Source organism: Oncorhynchus clarkii, chromosome 20, assembly GCF_045791955.1.
Source record: "Oncorhynchus clarkii lewisi isolate Uvic-CL-2024 chromosome 20, UVic_Ocla_1.0, whole genome shotgun sequence".
In the NCBI taxonomy this organism is placed as follows: domain Eukaryota; kingdom Metazoa; phylum Chordata; class Actinopteri; order Salmoniformes; family Salmonidae; genus Oncorhynchus; species Oncorhynchus clarkii.
This window is the reverse complement of record NC_092166.1, coordinates 4332650-4348612: the sequence shown is the minus strand read 5'-3', so window position 1 is coordinate 4348612 and position 15963 is coordinate 4332650. Positions and strand designations below refer to the sequence as shown.

At 42.9% G+C, this 15963-nt stretch overlaps 1 protein-coding gene across 3 annotated transcripts; it reads left to right on the top strand.

The window, feature by feature from the left end:
- The first annotated feature begins 7950 nt into the window (after window positions 1-7950).
- LOC139375788 (zinc finger and BTB domain-containing protein 14-like) lies at window positions 7951-12351 on the top strand. Of its 3 annotated transcripts, none has more exons than XM_071117642.1 (2): window positions 7951-8218; window positions 9227-12351. In XM_071117642.1, the coding sequence occupies exon 2, from the start codon at window positions 9255-9257 to the stop codon at window positions 10404-10406; it is 1152 nt and encodes a 383-aa protein (XP_070973743.1). In that variant the 5' UTR covers window positions 7951-8218; window positions 9227-9254; the 3' UTR covers window positions 10407-12351. The 3 variants fall into 3 exon arrangements, with proteins under 3 accessions (XP_070973743.1, XP_070973741.1, XP_070973742.1); XM_071117640.1 differs by lacking the exon at window positions 7951-8218 and adding an exon at window positions 8248-8799; XM_071117641.1 differs by lacking the exon at window positions 7951-8218 and adding an exon at window positions 8249-8513.
- The last annotated feature ends 3612 nt before the right edge of the window (window positions 12352-15963 follow it).

Sequence of the window (15963 nt, the reverse complement as noted above, 5' to 3'; positions counted from 1 at the left end):
GAATCCACTGTACATGGGGTACCCATCAAATCGACCAATCGACAAAAAAAAAAATCTGTGTTGCAAATTATTACTAACCCAAACACAGTGGAGAACAATGAGGGCCTTCTAAACCTTCAGATAAGGGCTAACCAAACACAGTGGGGAACAACGAGGGCCTTCTAAACCTTCAGATAAGGGCTAACCAAACATAGTGGGGAACAATGAGGGCCTTCTAAACCTTCAGAGAAGGGCTAACCAAACACAGTGGGGAACAATGAGGGCCTTCTACACCTTCAGAGAAGGGCTAACCAAACACAGTGGAGAACAATGAGGGCCTTCTACACCTTCAGAGAAGGGCTAACCAAACACAGTGGAGAACAATGAGGGCCTTCTACACCTTCAGAGAAGGGCTAACCAAACACAGTGGGGAACAATGAGGGCCTTCTACACCTTCAGAGAAGGGCTAACGATTTATAAAATAATAATAATTCTAATTAGATTATTATTTTCAATGATGAGTGTGATCAACCAATCACATTTTGACTTATAATGGGTGGGACAGTTTTGACTGGAAACCTCCGCGCAATAGCTAGCAGTCGTTTCCCAAGGTCTAGCTAGCAGTCGTTTCCCAAGGTCTAGCTGGCAGTCGTTTCCCAAGGTCTAGCTAGCAGTCGTTTCCCAAGGTCTAGCTAGCAGTCGTTTCCCAAGGTCTAGCTGGCAGTCGTTTCCCAAGGTCTAGCTGGCAGTCGTTTCCCAAGCTCTAGCTGGCAGTCGTTTCCCAAGGTCTAGCTGGCAGTCGTTTCCCAAGGTCTAGCAGGCAGTCGTTTCCCAAGGTCTAGCTAGCAGTCGTTTCCCAAGGTCTAGCTGGCAGTCGTTTCCCAAGGTCTAGCTGGCAGTCGTTTCCCAAGGTCTAGCTAGCAGTCGTTTCCCAAGGTCTAGCTGGCAGTCGTTTCCCAAGGTCTAGCTGGCAGTCGTTTCCCAAGGTCTAGCTGGCAGTCGTTTCCCAAGGTCTAGCTGGCAGTCGTCTCCCAAGGTCTAGCTAGCAATGTTTTTGTTGTAGGCTAATTTTCAGTGGCTGCCGCAGGTGTTATCGAAGAGGATGTTGTTGCTAATTTGTTAGCTTCTCCCCTTTTTCAAGAATAACTTTCAACAAGAAGTTATGTTTCTCAAATGATCAGTGGAATTGTGTTTTTACTGCAGCGCGCTTCCTGTTGTTAGCCATCTCTTTTGAAAAATATCTTGTGTGAGACATTGTTCTATATCAACTTTAGGTCACCAGTGACTTTGTGTGCTAAATGGGAAATGTTTTTTTTTGCAATGGGAAGTAATAGGTTCGATTGGGAAATGTTGATTGGGTTAATGCTTAGCATAATGGTTGTCTTTGTTGTATTCTTATGATTGGGCTCTACTGGCTTATTATTGAGTTGATAGACTACTTATCCTTTAACATTATGATGTGTGTGACTGATATCTGTCCATCAGCCCTATGCAGTGGTGGCTAGAGAAGTTTTTGCTCAATCTGATTGGGTGTGCCTGGCAGAACCTGGTTCTCCAGTAGGTGTGCCTGTGTCCACCCAGGTCCACTCATGCCTATACCCCTGATGCAAACGGCACATGATTCCATTGAACATCACACAAATAGCCTACTAATCAAGACTTAGGACTAAACTTATTTTCAATACCTGGTTTGCGTACCCATTGTTGCCTAAGTTGAAACGTCTTTGCTACGTCCCCAAATGGCTACCAATTACATTTTTCTTTTTCTAAACCAAAACCGGTTGAGAGCTGAGTTACTGCCTGCACATTATATAGTGCTGAAACTAGGCTGTGTGCACATGAAGATGCGCTACATGACCAAAAGTATGTGGACACCTTGTTGAATATCTCATTCCGAAATCATGGGCATTAATATGGAGTTGGTCCCTCCCCAGTAACAGCCTCCACTCTTCCTGGAAGACTTTCCACTAGATGTTGGAACATTGCTGCGGGGGCTTCCATTCAGCCACAAGAGCATTAGTGAGGTCGGACACTGACGTTAGGTGATTTAGGCCTGGCTCACAGTCAGCTTTCCAATTCATCCTAAAGGTGTTCAATAGGGTTGAGGCCAGGGCTTTGTGCAGGCCAGTCAATTTATTCCATGCCGATCTCCGACAAACCATTTCTGTATGGACCTCGCTTTGTGCACGGAGGCATTGTCATGCTGAAACAGGAAAGGGCCTTCCCCAAACTGTTGCCACAAAGTTGGGTGCACAGAATCATCTACAATGTCATTGTATGCTGTAGAGTTAAGGTTTTCCTTCACTGGTACAAAGTGACCTAGTCTGAACCATGAAAAACAGCCCCAGAACATTATTCCTCCTCCACCTAACTTTACAGTTGGTACTATGCATTGCAGCAGGTAGTATTCTCCTGGCATCCGCCAAACTCAGAATCGTCCATCAAACTGCCAGATGGTGAAGTGTGATTCATCACTCCAGAGAACGTGTTTCCACTGCTCCAGAGTCCAATGGCGGTGAGCTTTACACCACTCCAGTCGACGCTGGGCATTGCGCATGGTGATCTTAGGCTTGTGTGTGGCTAATCGGCCATGGAAACCCATTTCATGAAGCTCCTGACGAACAGTTCTTGTGCTGACGTTGCTTCCAGAGGCTGTTTGGTTCTCGGTAGAGAGTGTTGCAACTGAGGACAGGATTTTTACACACTACTCGCCTACTACTTCGTGGCTGAGCCGTTGTTGCTCCTAGACGTTTCCATTTCACAATAACAGCACTTACAGTTCACCGGGGCAGCTCTAGCAGGGCAGAAATTTGACACACTGACTTGTTGGAAAAGTAGCATCCTATGACGGTGTTACTGAGGTCTTCAGTGAGGCCATTCTACCGCCAATGTTTGTCTAAGGAGATCGCATGTCTGTGTGCTCGATTTTATACACCTGTCAGCAACGGGTGTGGCTGAAATAGCCGAATCCACAAATTTGAAGGGATGTCCACATAATTTTGTGTATATATAGTCTATTTCATGTGCTTTGCGATTGTGTAGGCTACTTTGTGCATGATTTCTCGTTGTACTAAATCATTGATAAGTCCTATACCTCCACTACACTACTTTGATATAAGCAACAGTGGGGAAGTGAGTATATGTACTGAAACAGCACATACCTGCGTATGGCCTCCACTACACTACTTTGATATAAGCATCAGTGGGGAAGTGAGTATATGTATTGAAACAGCTATACACCTCTACTCCACCACTGGCTCTTTTGTGATTTTACAAAAAAAAAGACCCTCCTACATCAGTGCGTTGGTATTACTGTCCTTTCAGCATCAAGAACATGTCACACACTTAAGGCCTCTAATCGAGATAAAGACTTCAGGTATTCACATTTCCAGAAAGAAGTGTATATATTTGGTCTGGTCGAAGAAGCGCGGTTTCATGGCTTACTGAATAGAAGCGGATAATTATGAGTTTTTTTTTAGTCTGCTGGTCTTGGAAATAAATTATTCCCCACTGTCCCAAGACCGAGTATCCTACAAATGTATCTGACACCGAGACACTCAAAATGTGGTCTGAAGACTGGACTAGAGACCTAGACCCGTATCCAGTACTACAACACGGGACTGTATGTTCGTCAACAGAAACAGAACGGAGGGTAGATGCGGTTTATTTACACAGCAACACAGTCTAGTCAGGATAACGACTCGTCTGCCCTCTGTTCGAGTCCCTGGGATCAGGGTCCAGAGTAAGTCTGCGCTGCAGACTCGTTGAAGTAGAATTTATCATCCAAATCGAGGTAAGTGATCGCTGTTCTAATCTCCAGGAGCTGTTTTCGATCATAGGAAATGACTGCGGAGAAATTATCTACGTATAAAGTTAAGATCAGTGTAAAAAAAACAAAAACACATAATAGCAGAATTAGTCATGTTTTTTGTTTTTTTTACGAACTCATTGTTCTGTGGCGCCATCATCTTCTATGGTATAAAGGTGGATAATAAACATGAAGTAATGCAGGGCAAAACAAATATATATATATATATATATATATATATATATATATATATATATATATATATACAGTACCAGTTAAAAGTTTGGACACACCTTCTCATTCAAGGGGTTTTCTTTATTCTTACAATTTTCTACATTGTAGAATAATAGTGAAGACATTAAAACTATGAAATAACACATATGGAATCATGTAGTAACCAAAAAAGTGTTAATAGACAAATCAAATATTTAATATTTGAGTTTCTTCAAAGTAGCCTCCCTTTGCCTTGATGACTGCTTTGCACACTCATGGCAAACTTTTGTCTAGGACTGTATATATCCATAAACTACCAATAACTAAATTTAAATTGAACTAAATCAGCTTTTCTAACACCATTCTACTCAGGTCCGGTTCAGAAGGATCCTGTGATGGCGGGGCAGTTTCTGGGGACAGAAGTCATTGCAGTGCTTCTGTCGTGAAGTCTTGGAGGCCCCCCAAAAAACTTCTCGGCTGCAGATATGATGTCCGACCTCTTGGACACTTGTGGCTATAAACGCTACAAAAATCCACCCTCTTTACAATAAGTGAATGCAGATCGCTTGATTGACGTATAACATTTGCAACTGGTTGTGATGCATCTTCTTCTTCAACACTGTGGCCTCTGACCCCTTCAACTCCCCGAACCGCCTCCACATAGTAGAATTGCTTTACAGCCCTGATCCTTGACCCTTCAACTTATTTCACCCTAACAGGGCACTCGAGGAATTCGGGAATATGATCCTCGCCACAGTTGCAACATTTTACATTCACAGACTCTTCACTAATATATTCCTTCGGTCTGAAAACTTTTTACACTTTTCTGCATCGGGTTTTGCACGAACGCTCTTAACAGCGTATCTTATATATCCCAAACTTTACATAGAAAATAATGTAAATACTCATCAGACATCACTAATACAGATAAAGTTTGCTCTTTTTTTCCCCTCATTCTCCGTTACGGGTCAAGAGACGTGCTTTAACTAGTCCTGGAATGTTTTATCCTAAGATATTGATTACCAATTTCCACCCGGGACGACAGAGATAACCATTTTTACCGGTGTACTGCTCCGAAAATCAAAGCTGTCCACTTCATGTGTCGATAATTTTACAAGTTACAAATCACGCTCTTTTTGCTTACATAAACACAATATCAACACCATACCACTCCTGGTTACTATGACTACACGATATAAACACCATACCACTCCTGGTTACTATGACTACACAATATCAACACCATACCACTCCTGGTTACTATGACTACACGATATCAACACCATACCACTCCTGGTTACTATGACTACACGATATCAACACCATACCATTCCTGGTTACTTTGACTACACGATATCAACACCATACCATTCCTGGTTACTTTGACTACACGATATCAACACCATACCACTCCTGGTTACTATGACTACACGATATCAACACCATACCACTCCTGGTTACTATGACTACATGATTTCAACACCATACCACTCCTGGTTACTATGACTACACGATATCGACACCATACCACTCCTGGTTACTATGACTACACGATATTAACACCATACCACTCCTGGTTACTTTGACTACACGATATCGACACCATACCACTCCTGGTTACTATGACTACACAATATTAACACCATACCACTCCTGGTTACTATGACTACATGATTTCAACACCATACCACTCCTGGTTACTATGACTACATGATTTCAACACCATACCATGCCTGGTTACTTTGACTACACGATATCAACACCATACCACTCCTGGTTACTATGACTACATGATATCAACACCATACCACTCCTGGTTACTATGACTACACGATATCAACACCATACCACTTTTCCCATCCTCGTGAGAAAAAAAAAACGGTTTCCAAAGGAACATCTTAATTTTAAAAAACGTCCCAACAAGCAACGATTCAGACTCATTTTCTACAACAATTTGACCCTTTTTTTGTGTTCCACTCTTGGACTTCACTGTTGTCATCTTTCTCACTAACTGTACTTGACGCTCTTCCAACCTCAATCAACAGTTCTGTTTCCGCCATCTCAACCCTTTTGATTTCACCTTTATTTAACCAGGTAGACCAGATCACCTTTATTTAACCAGGGAGACCAGATCACCTTTATTTAACCAGGTAGACCAGATCACCTTTATTTAACCAGGTAGGCCAGTTCACCTTTATTTAACCAGGTAGACCAGATCACCTTTATTTAACCAGGTAGACCAGATCACCTTTATTTAACCAGGTAGGCCAGATCACCTTTATTTAACCAGGTAGGCCAGATCACCTTTATTTAACCAGGTAGGCCAGATCACCTTTATTTAACCAGGTAGGCCAGTTCACCTTTATTTAACCAGGTAGACCAGATCACCTTTATTTAACCAGGTAGGCCAGATCACCTTTATTTAACCAGGTAGGCCAGATCACCTTTATTTAACCAGGTAGGCCAGATCACCTTTATTTAACCAGGTAGGCCAGTTCACCTTTATTTAACCAGGTAGGCCAGATCACCTTTATTTAACCAGGTAGACCAGATCACCTTTATTTAACCAGGTAGGCCAGATCACCTTTATTTAACCAGGTAGGCCAGATCACCTTTATTTAACCAGGTAGGCCAGATCACCTTTATTTAACCAGGTAGGCCAGATCACCTTTATTTAACCAGGTAGACCAGATCACCTTTATTTAACCAGGTAGACCAGAACACCTTTATATAACCAGGTAGGCCAGTTCACCTTTATTTAACCAGGTAGACCAGATCACCTTTATTTAACCAGGTAGGCCAGATCACCTTTATTTAACCAGGTAGGCCAGATCACCTTTATTTAACCAGGTAGGCCAGTTCACCTTTATTTAACCAGGTAGACCAGATCACCTTTATTTAACCAGGTAGGCCAGATCACCTTTATTTAACCAGGTAGGCCAGTTCACCTTTATTTAACCAGGTAGACCAGATCACCTTTATTTAACCAGGTAGGCCAGATCACCTTTATTTAACCAGGTAGGCCAGATCACCTTTATTTAACCAGGTAGGCCAGATCACCTTTATTTAACCAGGTAGGCCAGTTCACCTTTATTTAACCAGGTAGGCCAGTTCACCTTTATTTAACCAGGTAGGCCAGTTGAGAACAAGTTCTCATTTACAACTGTGACCTCTGGCCAAGATAAAGCAAAGTAGTTTGACACAGAGTTACACATGGAGTAAACAAAACATACAGTCAATAATACAATAGAAAAAGTTTATATACAGTGTGTGCAAATGAAGAAAGAAGGTAAGGCAGTAAATAGGCCAATAGTGGCAAAGTAATTACAATTTAGCAAATTAACACTTGAGTGATAGATGTGCAGATGATGCTGTGCAAGTAGAAATACTGTTGTGCAAAAGAGCAGACAAGTAAATAAAACAGTATGGGGATGAGGTAGGTAGATTGGGTGGGCTATTTACAGATAGGCTATGTACAGCTGCAGCGATCGGTTAGCTGTTCAGATGCTTAAACCTCAGGCCCTGGCAGCCCCATCTTGGTATTTATGGGAGTAAATCGGGGAGCCCAAGTCACATTGTATCCTAAACAAGAAGATACTTGAAAGTTTACCATTTGGTTTTTTATCCTTTCTGGCGGTGGGTTTGTGATCGGCTACGAAAAGCCAACTGACATTTACTCCTGGAGGTGCTGACCTGTTGCACCCTCGACAACTACTGTGATTATTATTATTTGACCATCCTGGTCATTTATGAACATTTGAACATCTTGGCCATGTTCTGTTATAATCTCCACCCGGCACAGCCAGAAGAGGACTGGCCACCCCTCATAGCCTGGTTCCTCTCTAGGTTTCTTCCTAGGTTCTGGCCTTTCTAGGGAGTTTTCCCTAGCCACCGTGCTTCTACACCTGCATTGCTTGCTGTTTGGGGTTTTATGCTGGGTTTCTGTACAGCACTTTGAGATATCAGCTGATGTAAGAAGGGCTTTATGAATAAGTGTTATTTGGTTATTGGCCTTTCTGAGAGTGGGTTATTGGGTGACTTACATAATTATCTAAATTAGGTCATATTAGGGTAAAATCCATTGCTATAGTATAGTAGACTAAAGGCTGCCTGTCCTGCTGTAATTCATCTCCAGTCCTATAGATGGCAGCAACACTAGAGTCACCCACTCTGAGCGCCGACGACCACAACAAGAGGAGGAAGAGGAAGAAAGACAAGGCAAGGCTCCTGTCGTTGGGATTTTACTAGACGGGATACAGTTTATGTCAAAAAATTTCATAACAGGTTAGGAGAATATACCCAGTAGTTTAGGATAATTAACGTACCGGGTTAGGAGAATTAGGTTAATGTTATGAAAAAGGGTTACGGGTAGCTAAAATAGATTTTTTAAATTATTTTATTTTTAACTTTTGACGTTAATTTGACATAAAGTGTATACTATCTAGCAGTGACCCGCGCGTCGTCGACTGCAGCCTTGCGTGACAACACCAGAAAAAGGGGATTCGTGAAACGCGTAATGCTGTTTATTCTGTCTCTCGACAATTTGTTATTCTCGAAGGGGGGGGAAATCGTATATTTTCACGTTTAATCGACACGTCGAACAATGTGAAATGTTCTATTTTGTGTTGTAAAGTGGATAAAAGTTAAGGAAAACCTTGAAATGGAGGCTTGCTGAGCAAAATGGCTGGGCGCACTGAAATGTGAAACATTTGTAAGGTTAAACAGTATCAGCAGAAATAACTGGCACGCAAGGGCGCAGAAATACCTTCTTTTTCCACCTCTGGATGTGAAACATCACTGTAAGCCATTTGTTAGTGGCATAATTTCTATTTTATGAATTAGATGTTTTTTGTCGATACCTGCATTTATCGATATAACTTCGTCGTGTATTTTTCCATCGGATTTCTGCTTGACCGCATTCTGTTATTGTCTCAACGCTCAGCTGTGGATTAAAACACCAGGAAACAACAGCCGACCGAGTCAGGAGTTTTCTATTTGATGTGACTATATTGTTGTTGTTTTTCGACAGACACTGATGAGATTGTCTGCGGATGTGCGAACTAATCGATATTAATTAGAAACACTGCTATTGTTGACTTTCAGACACAGCAGCTGGGGGTTTTTAACTCTGGAGACGACACCTGTCCCAGTTATTGTAAAAAAAACAAAAACAATCAGACACCTTTTTAATTGACCCTTTCAACACTTGACTCTTTTTTTCAACAGATAAATATCCCTAAATAAACCTGCAATCATGGGTGAATTCCTGAAATACATCGACTATGATCACAAGACCAGTTTCCTGAAGATGTTGAACCAGCAGAGGATGGAAGGGGACCACTGTGACGTTGTGGTTGTGGTGGAAAACGTTGAGTTCAGAGCTCACCGCTGTGTCCTGGCCGCCTGCAGCATCTACTTCAAGAAGCTGTTTAAAAAACAGAACGATGTGGACAACTCCATCGTGGAGCTCGACTTCATCCGTTCAGACATCTTCGAGGAGGTCCTCAATTACATGTACACCGCCAGGCTCGCCGTCCGCAAAAAGGACATCAACCTCATGATGTCATCCGGACAGGTCCTGGGGATCACGTTCCTCGACAACCTGTGTTCGCAGAAACGTGAGCCCAACATGAAGCCGAGTCGTGAGAACCAGGCGCCAGGGGACGGTATGAGAGCCCAGGACGCCATCCTCAAAGAGCTGGCCATGGAGGAGGTGAGAAAGAACAGCTTCTACGATGGAGGGATGGAGGCCATGGGCTCTGGAGGGCCTCACGGGGTCCCTCCTCACTTTGGCGGGAACATGTCTAAAGACCCCCACAGCGCCCACGGCTGGACCTCCTCGTCCTCCTCCTCCAGCGATATGAAGCTTGACTACCTGCTGTACGGCCACCGCTCTGACGGCATCCACCCGGGAATGAAACCAGGCGGAGACGGCCCCAAGAAAGACAAGTCCCACCTGGCCCACCGTCCGTTCGCTTGCGAGGTGTGCCCCAAAACCTTTACCACCCAGGCCCACCTCAAAGAGCACCTGAAGATCCACACGGGCTTTAAACCGCACCGCTGCCTGGTCTGTGGCAAGGCGTTCATACGAGGGCCCGACTTAAAGCGGCACGAGAGGGTCCACAGCAACGAGAGACCCTTTGGATGCCAGATGTGTGAAAAGGCCTTCAAGCACAAGTCCCACCTGCGAGACCACGAGCGGCAGCACCGAGGGGAGAGGCCCTTCAACTGCGGCTCCTGTGAAAAGGCGTTCATCAAAGCGTCCGACCTGAAGCGCCACTGGAACACGATGCACAGCCAGCGCAGAACGCTGTCCCCCGCCGCCGCCGCCCCGGGCAGCATCCAGGGAGACGCCGACACGCAGAGCCAGAGGGACTGGAAGCTAGAGGCTGGGCCACACTCGTAAGGACAGACTGTTACACACACACACACCAAGCATACATAGTGACACACACACACCAAGCATACATAGTGACACACACACACCAAGCATACATAGTGACACACACACACCAAGCATACATAGTGACAGACACACACACACACCAAGCATACATAGTGACAGACACACACACACACACCAAGCATACATAGTGACAGACACACACACACACACACCAAGCATACATAGTGACAGACACACACACCAAGCATACATAGTGACAGACACACACACACACACCAAGCATACATAGTGACAGACACACACACACACACACACACACCAAGCATACATAGTGACAGACACACACACACACACCAAGCATACATAGTGACAGACACACACACACACACACCAAGCATACATAGTGACAGACACACACACACACACACCAAGCATACATAGTGACAGACACACACACACCAAGCATACATAGTGACAGACACACACACACACACCAAGCATTACATAGTGACAGACACACACACACACACACCAAGCATACATAGTGACAGACACACATATATATATATATACACACACACACCAAGCATACATAGTGACAGACACACACACCAAGCATACATAGTGACAGACACACACACACACACCAAGCATACATAGTGACAGACACACACACACACACACACACCAAGCATACATAGTGACAGACACACACACACACACCAAGCATACATAGTGACAGACACACACACACACACACCAAGCATACATAGTGACAGACACACACACACACACACCAAGCATACATAGTGACAGACACACACACACCAAGCATACATAGTGACAGACACACACACACACACCAAGCATTACATAGTGACAGACACACACACACACACCAAGCATACATAGTGACAGACACACATATATATATATATACACACACACACCAAGCATACATAGTGACAGACACACATATATATATACACACACACACCAAGCATTACATAGTGACAGACACACATGAATACACGGCCTGTGATATGTATTGATGTGTGATATCCCGATGAGAAGACGAAGGGATCGTAACTTGTCTGTTACTGGCATGACCCAATGGACTCTAATCTGATCCTGTTGAATCGTTGAACTACGTATGTTTTTCATTTATCCCCCCCAAAAAAAATAATGTAAAAAAAAAAATAATAAGAATAATAATAATCATGTAAAACTTGACTTGTCTATGTACTTCTACGACCAGTATATTTTTCACAGGGAAAAACATTGTTACTATTTAGACAGATAGGGGGAGGGGGGTTCTTCTCTATAATAATAATTATTATAACTTTATTACACTTTATCTGTAACATTTTTAAGTGTTTTTGTTTAACCTTCCTGGATTTTAAGAGAGAGAAGAAGAAGAAGAGAGAGAGAAATGATTCTCTGCATAAAATGTGTTGTTCTGTATATTCTCCTACGTGTAGATTGTTTTTTTTTTTTTAAATGAATGTTTAGTTGTGCTGATTGATTGATATTTACACTGTACAAGGTAACCAGAGTCACCATTCTTCATTTTGATACAGGTTAAACCAAAGTCTTGGGCCTTTTGTTGTTGTTGATGTTGTTGATGATGATGATGATAGACAGCAAGGCTCCCAAGTCAATTCTGGAAGTTAAAAGTTAAAAATCCAACCTTTTGATTTGACAAGCAATGTGAACGGGCTGTTCATTGGCTGTTCACGCCTTAGCAGCATGAATTCCGACTAGGTTTTACTGTTATACAGTATCACTAGCCCATCATCAAGATGCCATCGGAGAGAGAGAGAGAGAGACACCACGTCTGTATATACTGTAGTGTGACTAGTTGCATAAATCTAAAACATTTCGAACACAACACCGTATATGCACATTTATCGTTCTCTTACACACTGAAAATAAAACCATATTTGATTTCATCTGATTTCTTTTGTTTATGAATTCAGTACATGTACTTAATATACATGTCTGTAGCAGTCCATGGGGCAGGTGCTCTGGTCAATGTAAAGTTACGATAATATCAGTTCAGGGAGAATTTTATGTGTCCCAAATGGCACCATTTTCGCTATGTAGTGCACTACTTTAGACCAGGGGTCCATAGAGCTCTAGACAAAAGTAGTGCACTATACAGGGAATAGGGTGCCATTTGGGAAGCGGACAGGCTACAGTGTTTATTTATCCTAAACCCAGAACAGTGCGTCCAACGTGTGAGGGAAGAGGGTTTCGTGACATCCAGAGGCCTATTTTCAATTCTCTTCTCACGGAAGCAACGCAGTCATGCTAGCTAGTCACGCCCCCTCAACGATATAAACTCTCTGGATTGGATGATATTTCCTCACCAATCCAATGCTTTTAAATCCTTGTGGGGGAGTGAATGAGTGTATATTTAGGGGAAGGGGGGGATTAATGCCCTGGTAAAACCACTGACAACATGGAAAGAGGTATCATTATCCTATGAACATTTTACACCTACAAAGCAATGTACTACTATTAATTTCACTGAACCACAGTTCAGAAACGGACATTTCAGTCCTATTAGAAGATTTTTATAAAATGGTAAAATAGATATCAGTTCAGCCAATCAGTGATGTGAAAGCGTCATTAATTTCTTCAGTCGTCTTCAGATCAGTGATCTGCTAATCTCAAGGAAGAACGCGCTTCAGCTCCTAAACCCCCCCCCCCAAATCAACCCTTTACGGTCCTTTATGTGAAGCAGAAATACGGGATATCCGTAAACAACCGAGCGCAGATTCCACCTATCAGATGACAAGATAGAGGTACCCACCTTGTTGTTTATACTCGTTCAATTGAATCCGATCCAAGTTTCTGGAGTTATGAGTTGATAACGTCAAGACAGGAAGGCAGGATGCATGTTGGAACAAGTTCCCTACTTTACCTTCAACACTAGATGGTGTTCTGCACGCAGCTATACACTTCTATTGGCCAATACAGATACTTTCAGAAACTATTCACACTAATTAGGGATTGAATTGTTGTTGTTTTTTTTGTGTCAACGATCGGCACAAAATAAATCTGTAAATGTCAACGTGAAAGAAAAATTATAACCTTTTTTTTTTTTTTAAATGACTGAAAAATACAACGTTGATATATTTTGATTACGTAAGTAAATATTCAACCCTCTGAGTCAATACATGTTAGAATCACCTTTGGCAGCGATTACAGCCGTGTCTTTCTTTAACAAACCTGGATTGTACAATATTTGCACTTTATTCTTCTTAATATTCTTCAAGTTCTGTCAAGTTGTATTGTTGATCATTGCTAGACAGCCAATTTCCAAGTCTTGCCATAGATTTTCAAGTCAATTTAAGTCAAAACTGTAACTAGGTCACTCAGGAACATTCAACGTTGTCTTGGTGAGCAACTCCAGTGTAGATTTGTCCTTGTGTTTTAGGTTATTGTCCTGCTGAAAGGGTAAATTCGTCTCCCTGTGTCTGTTGGAAAGCAGACTGAACCAGGTTTTCCTCTTAACTCTATTCCGTAACATCCCATCATGCTTAGGGTCATGTATAAAAATGTCCAGTTGCCCATTATTTTGTCTACCATGGCTAGAAGGAGATATCTTCTCAAAGGAGAATAGGGGGTTTAAAGTGTGTGTGTCTGTGTGTCTGTGTGTGTGTGTGTGTCTGTGCGTCTGTGTGTGTCTGTGTGTGTCTGTGTGTGTGTGTGTGTGTGTGTCTCAGTCACCAGATCTCAACCCAATTGAACACTTACGGGAGATTCTGGAGCTGGGTACATTGAATCTGTTGTGGTGGTGAACCAACGCCCTATCAAGACACCTGTAGAATCTATACCGAGGTGTGTTGAATCTGTTCTGGTGGTGACCCAACACCCTATCAAGACACCTGTAGAATCTATACCGAGGTGTGTTGAATCTGTTCTGGTGGTGACCCAACACCCTATCAAGACACCTGTAGAATCTATACCGAGGTGTGTTGAATCTGTTCTGGTGGTGACCCAACACCCTATCAAGACACCTGTAGAATCTATACCGAGGTGTGTTGAATCTGTTCTGGTGGTGAACCAACACCCTATCAAGACACCTGTAGAATCTATACCGAGGTGTGTTGAATCTGTTCTGGTGGTGACCCAACACCCTATCAAGACACCTGTAGAATCTATACCGAGGTGTGTTGAATCTGTTCTGGTGGTGACCCAACACCCTATCAAGACACTTGATGTTGGCGTTTCCTTCTAATGTAGATAACTAAGATTCAAGGTTAGCACTGATATTGGGAAGGGTTCGGGAAGTAGTTAATTGGAAGTCAGTAAGGATTCTATTCTCAAAATGTTTCCCATTGTGAGGCAGAGGAATTCAGCTCATCCAACCAGTCTCTGGATACCAAGAAAAGCCCAGAGCCAGCAATCACACACACACACACACACACACACACACACACACACACACACACACACACACACACACACACACACACACACACACACACACACACACACACACACGGATGCACACATAGGACACACACACACACACACACACACACGGATGCACACATAGGACACACACACACGGATGTACACATAGGACACACACACACGGATGCACACATAGGACACACACACACGCATACACTTACACATGCAGAGCCTGCAATCAACCACCCACACAAACGCGGCTGTACAAACACATCTCAAAATACACTTCCTTTGCACAACTGTGATAAAAACACATACGTTCTGTGTTCAGCTAACACAGTATCTAGTATTACCTAGTTGTATTACTCTGTCTCATTAAAACAGGAGGCCAGATCACAGTACTGCCCAACAGGAAACTATCTCACTAATTAGTCCCTCGTGCTTCAGTCAGTTCCTCTATGTAATATTCATTGTGTTAAAGCCAGTCCTCTATATAAGGTCCATTGTGTTAAAGCCAGTCCTCTATGTAAGGTCCATTGTGTTAAAGCCAGTCCTCTCTGTAAGGTCCATTGTGTTAAAGCCAGTCCTCTATGTAAGGTCCATTGTGTTAAAGCCAGTCCTCTATGTAAGGTCCATTGTGTTAAAGCCAGTCCTCTCTGTAAGGTCCATTGTGTTAAAGCCAGTCCTCTATGTAAGGTCCATTGTGTTAAAGCCAGTCCTCTATGTAAGGTCCATTGTGTTAAAGCCAGTCCTCTATGGAAGGTCCATTGTGTTAAAGCCAGTCCTCTATGTAAGGTCCATTGTGTTAAAGCCAGTCCTCTCTGTAAGGTCCATTGTGTTAAAGCCAGTCCTCTATGTAAGGTCCATTGTGTTAAAGCCAGTCCTCTCTGTAAGGTCCATTGTGTTAAAGCCAGTCCTCTATGTAGGGTCCATTGTGTTAAAGCCAGTCCTCTATGTAAGGTCCATTGTGTTAAAGCCAGTCCTCTATGTAAGGTCCATTGTGTTAAAGCCAGTCCTCTATGTAAGGTCCATTGTGTTAAAGCCAGTCCTCTATGTAAGGTCCATTGTGTTAAAGCCAGTCCTCTATGTAAGGTCCATTGTGTTAAAGCCAGTCCTCTCTGTAAGGTCC

Excerpts from the sequence above, each read along its gene's own strand:
- LOC139375788 (XM_071117642.1), top strand. The coding sequence starts at position 9,255 with ATGGGTGAATTCCTGAAATACATCGACTATGATCACAAGACCAGTTTC.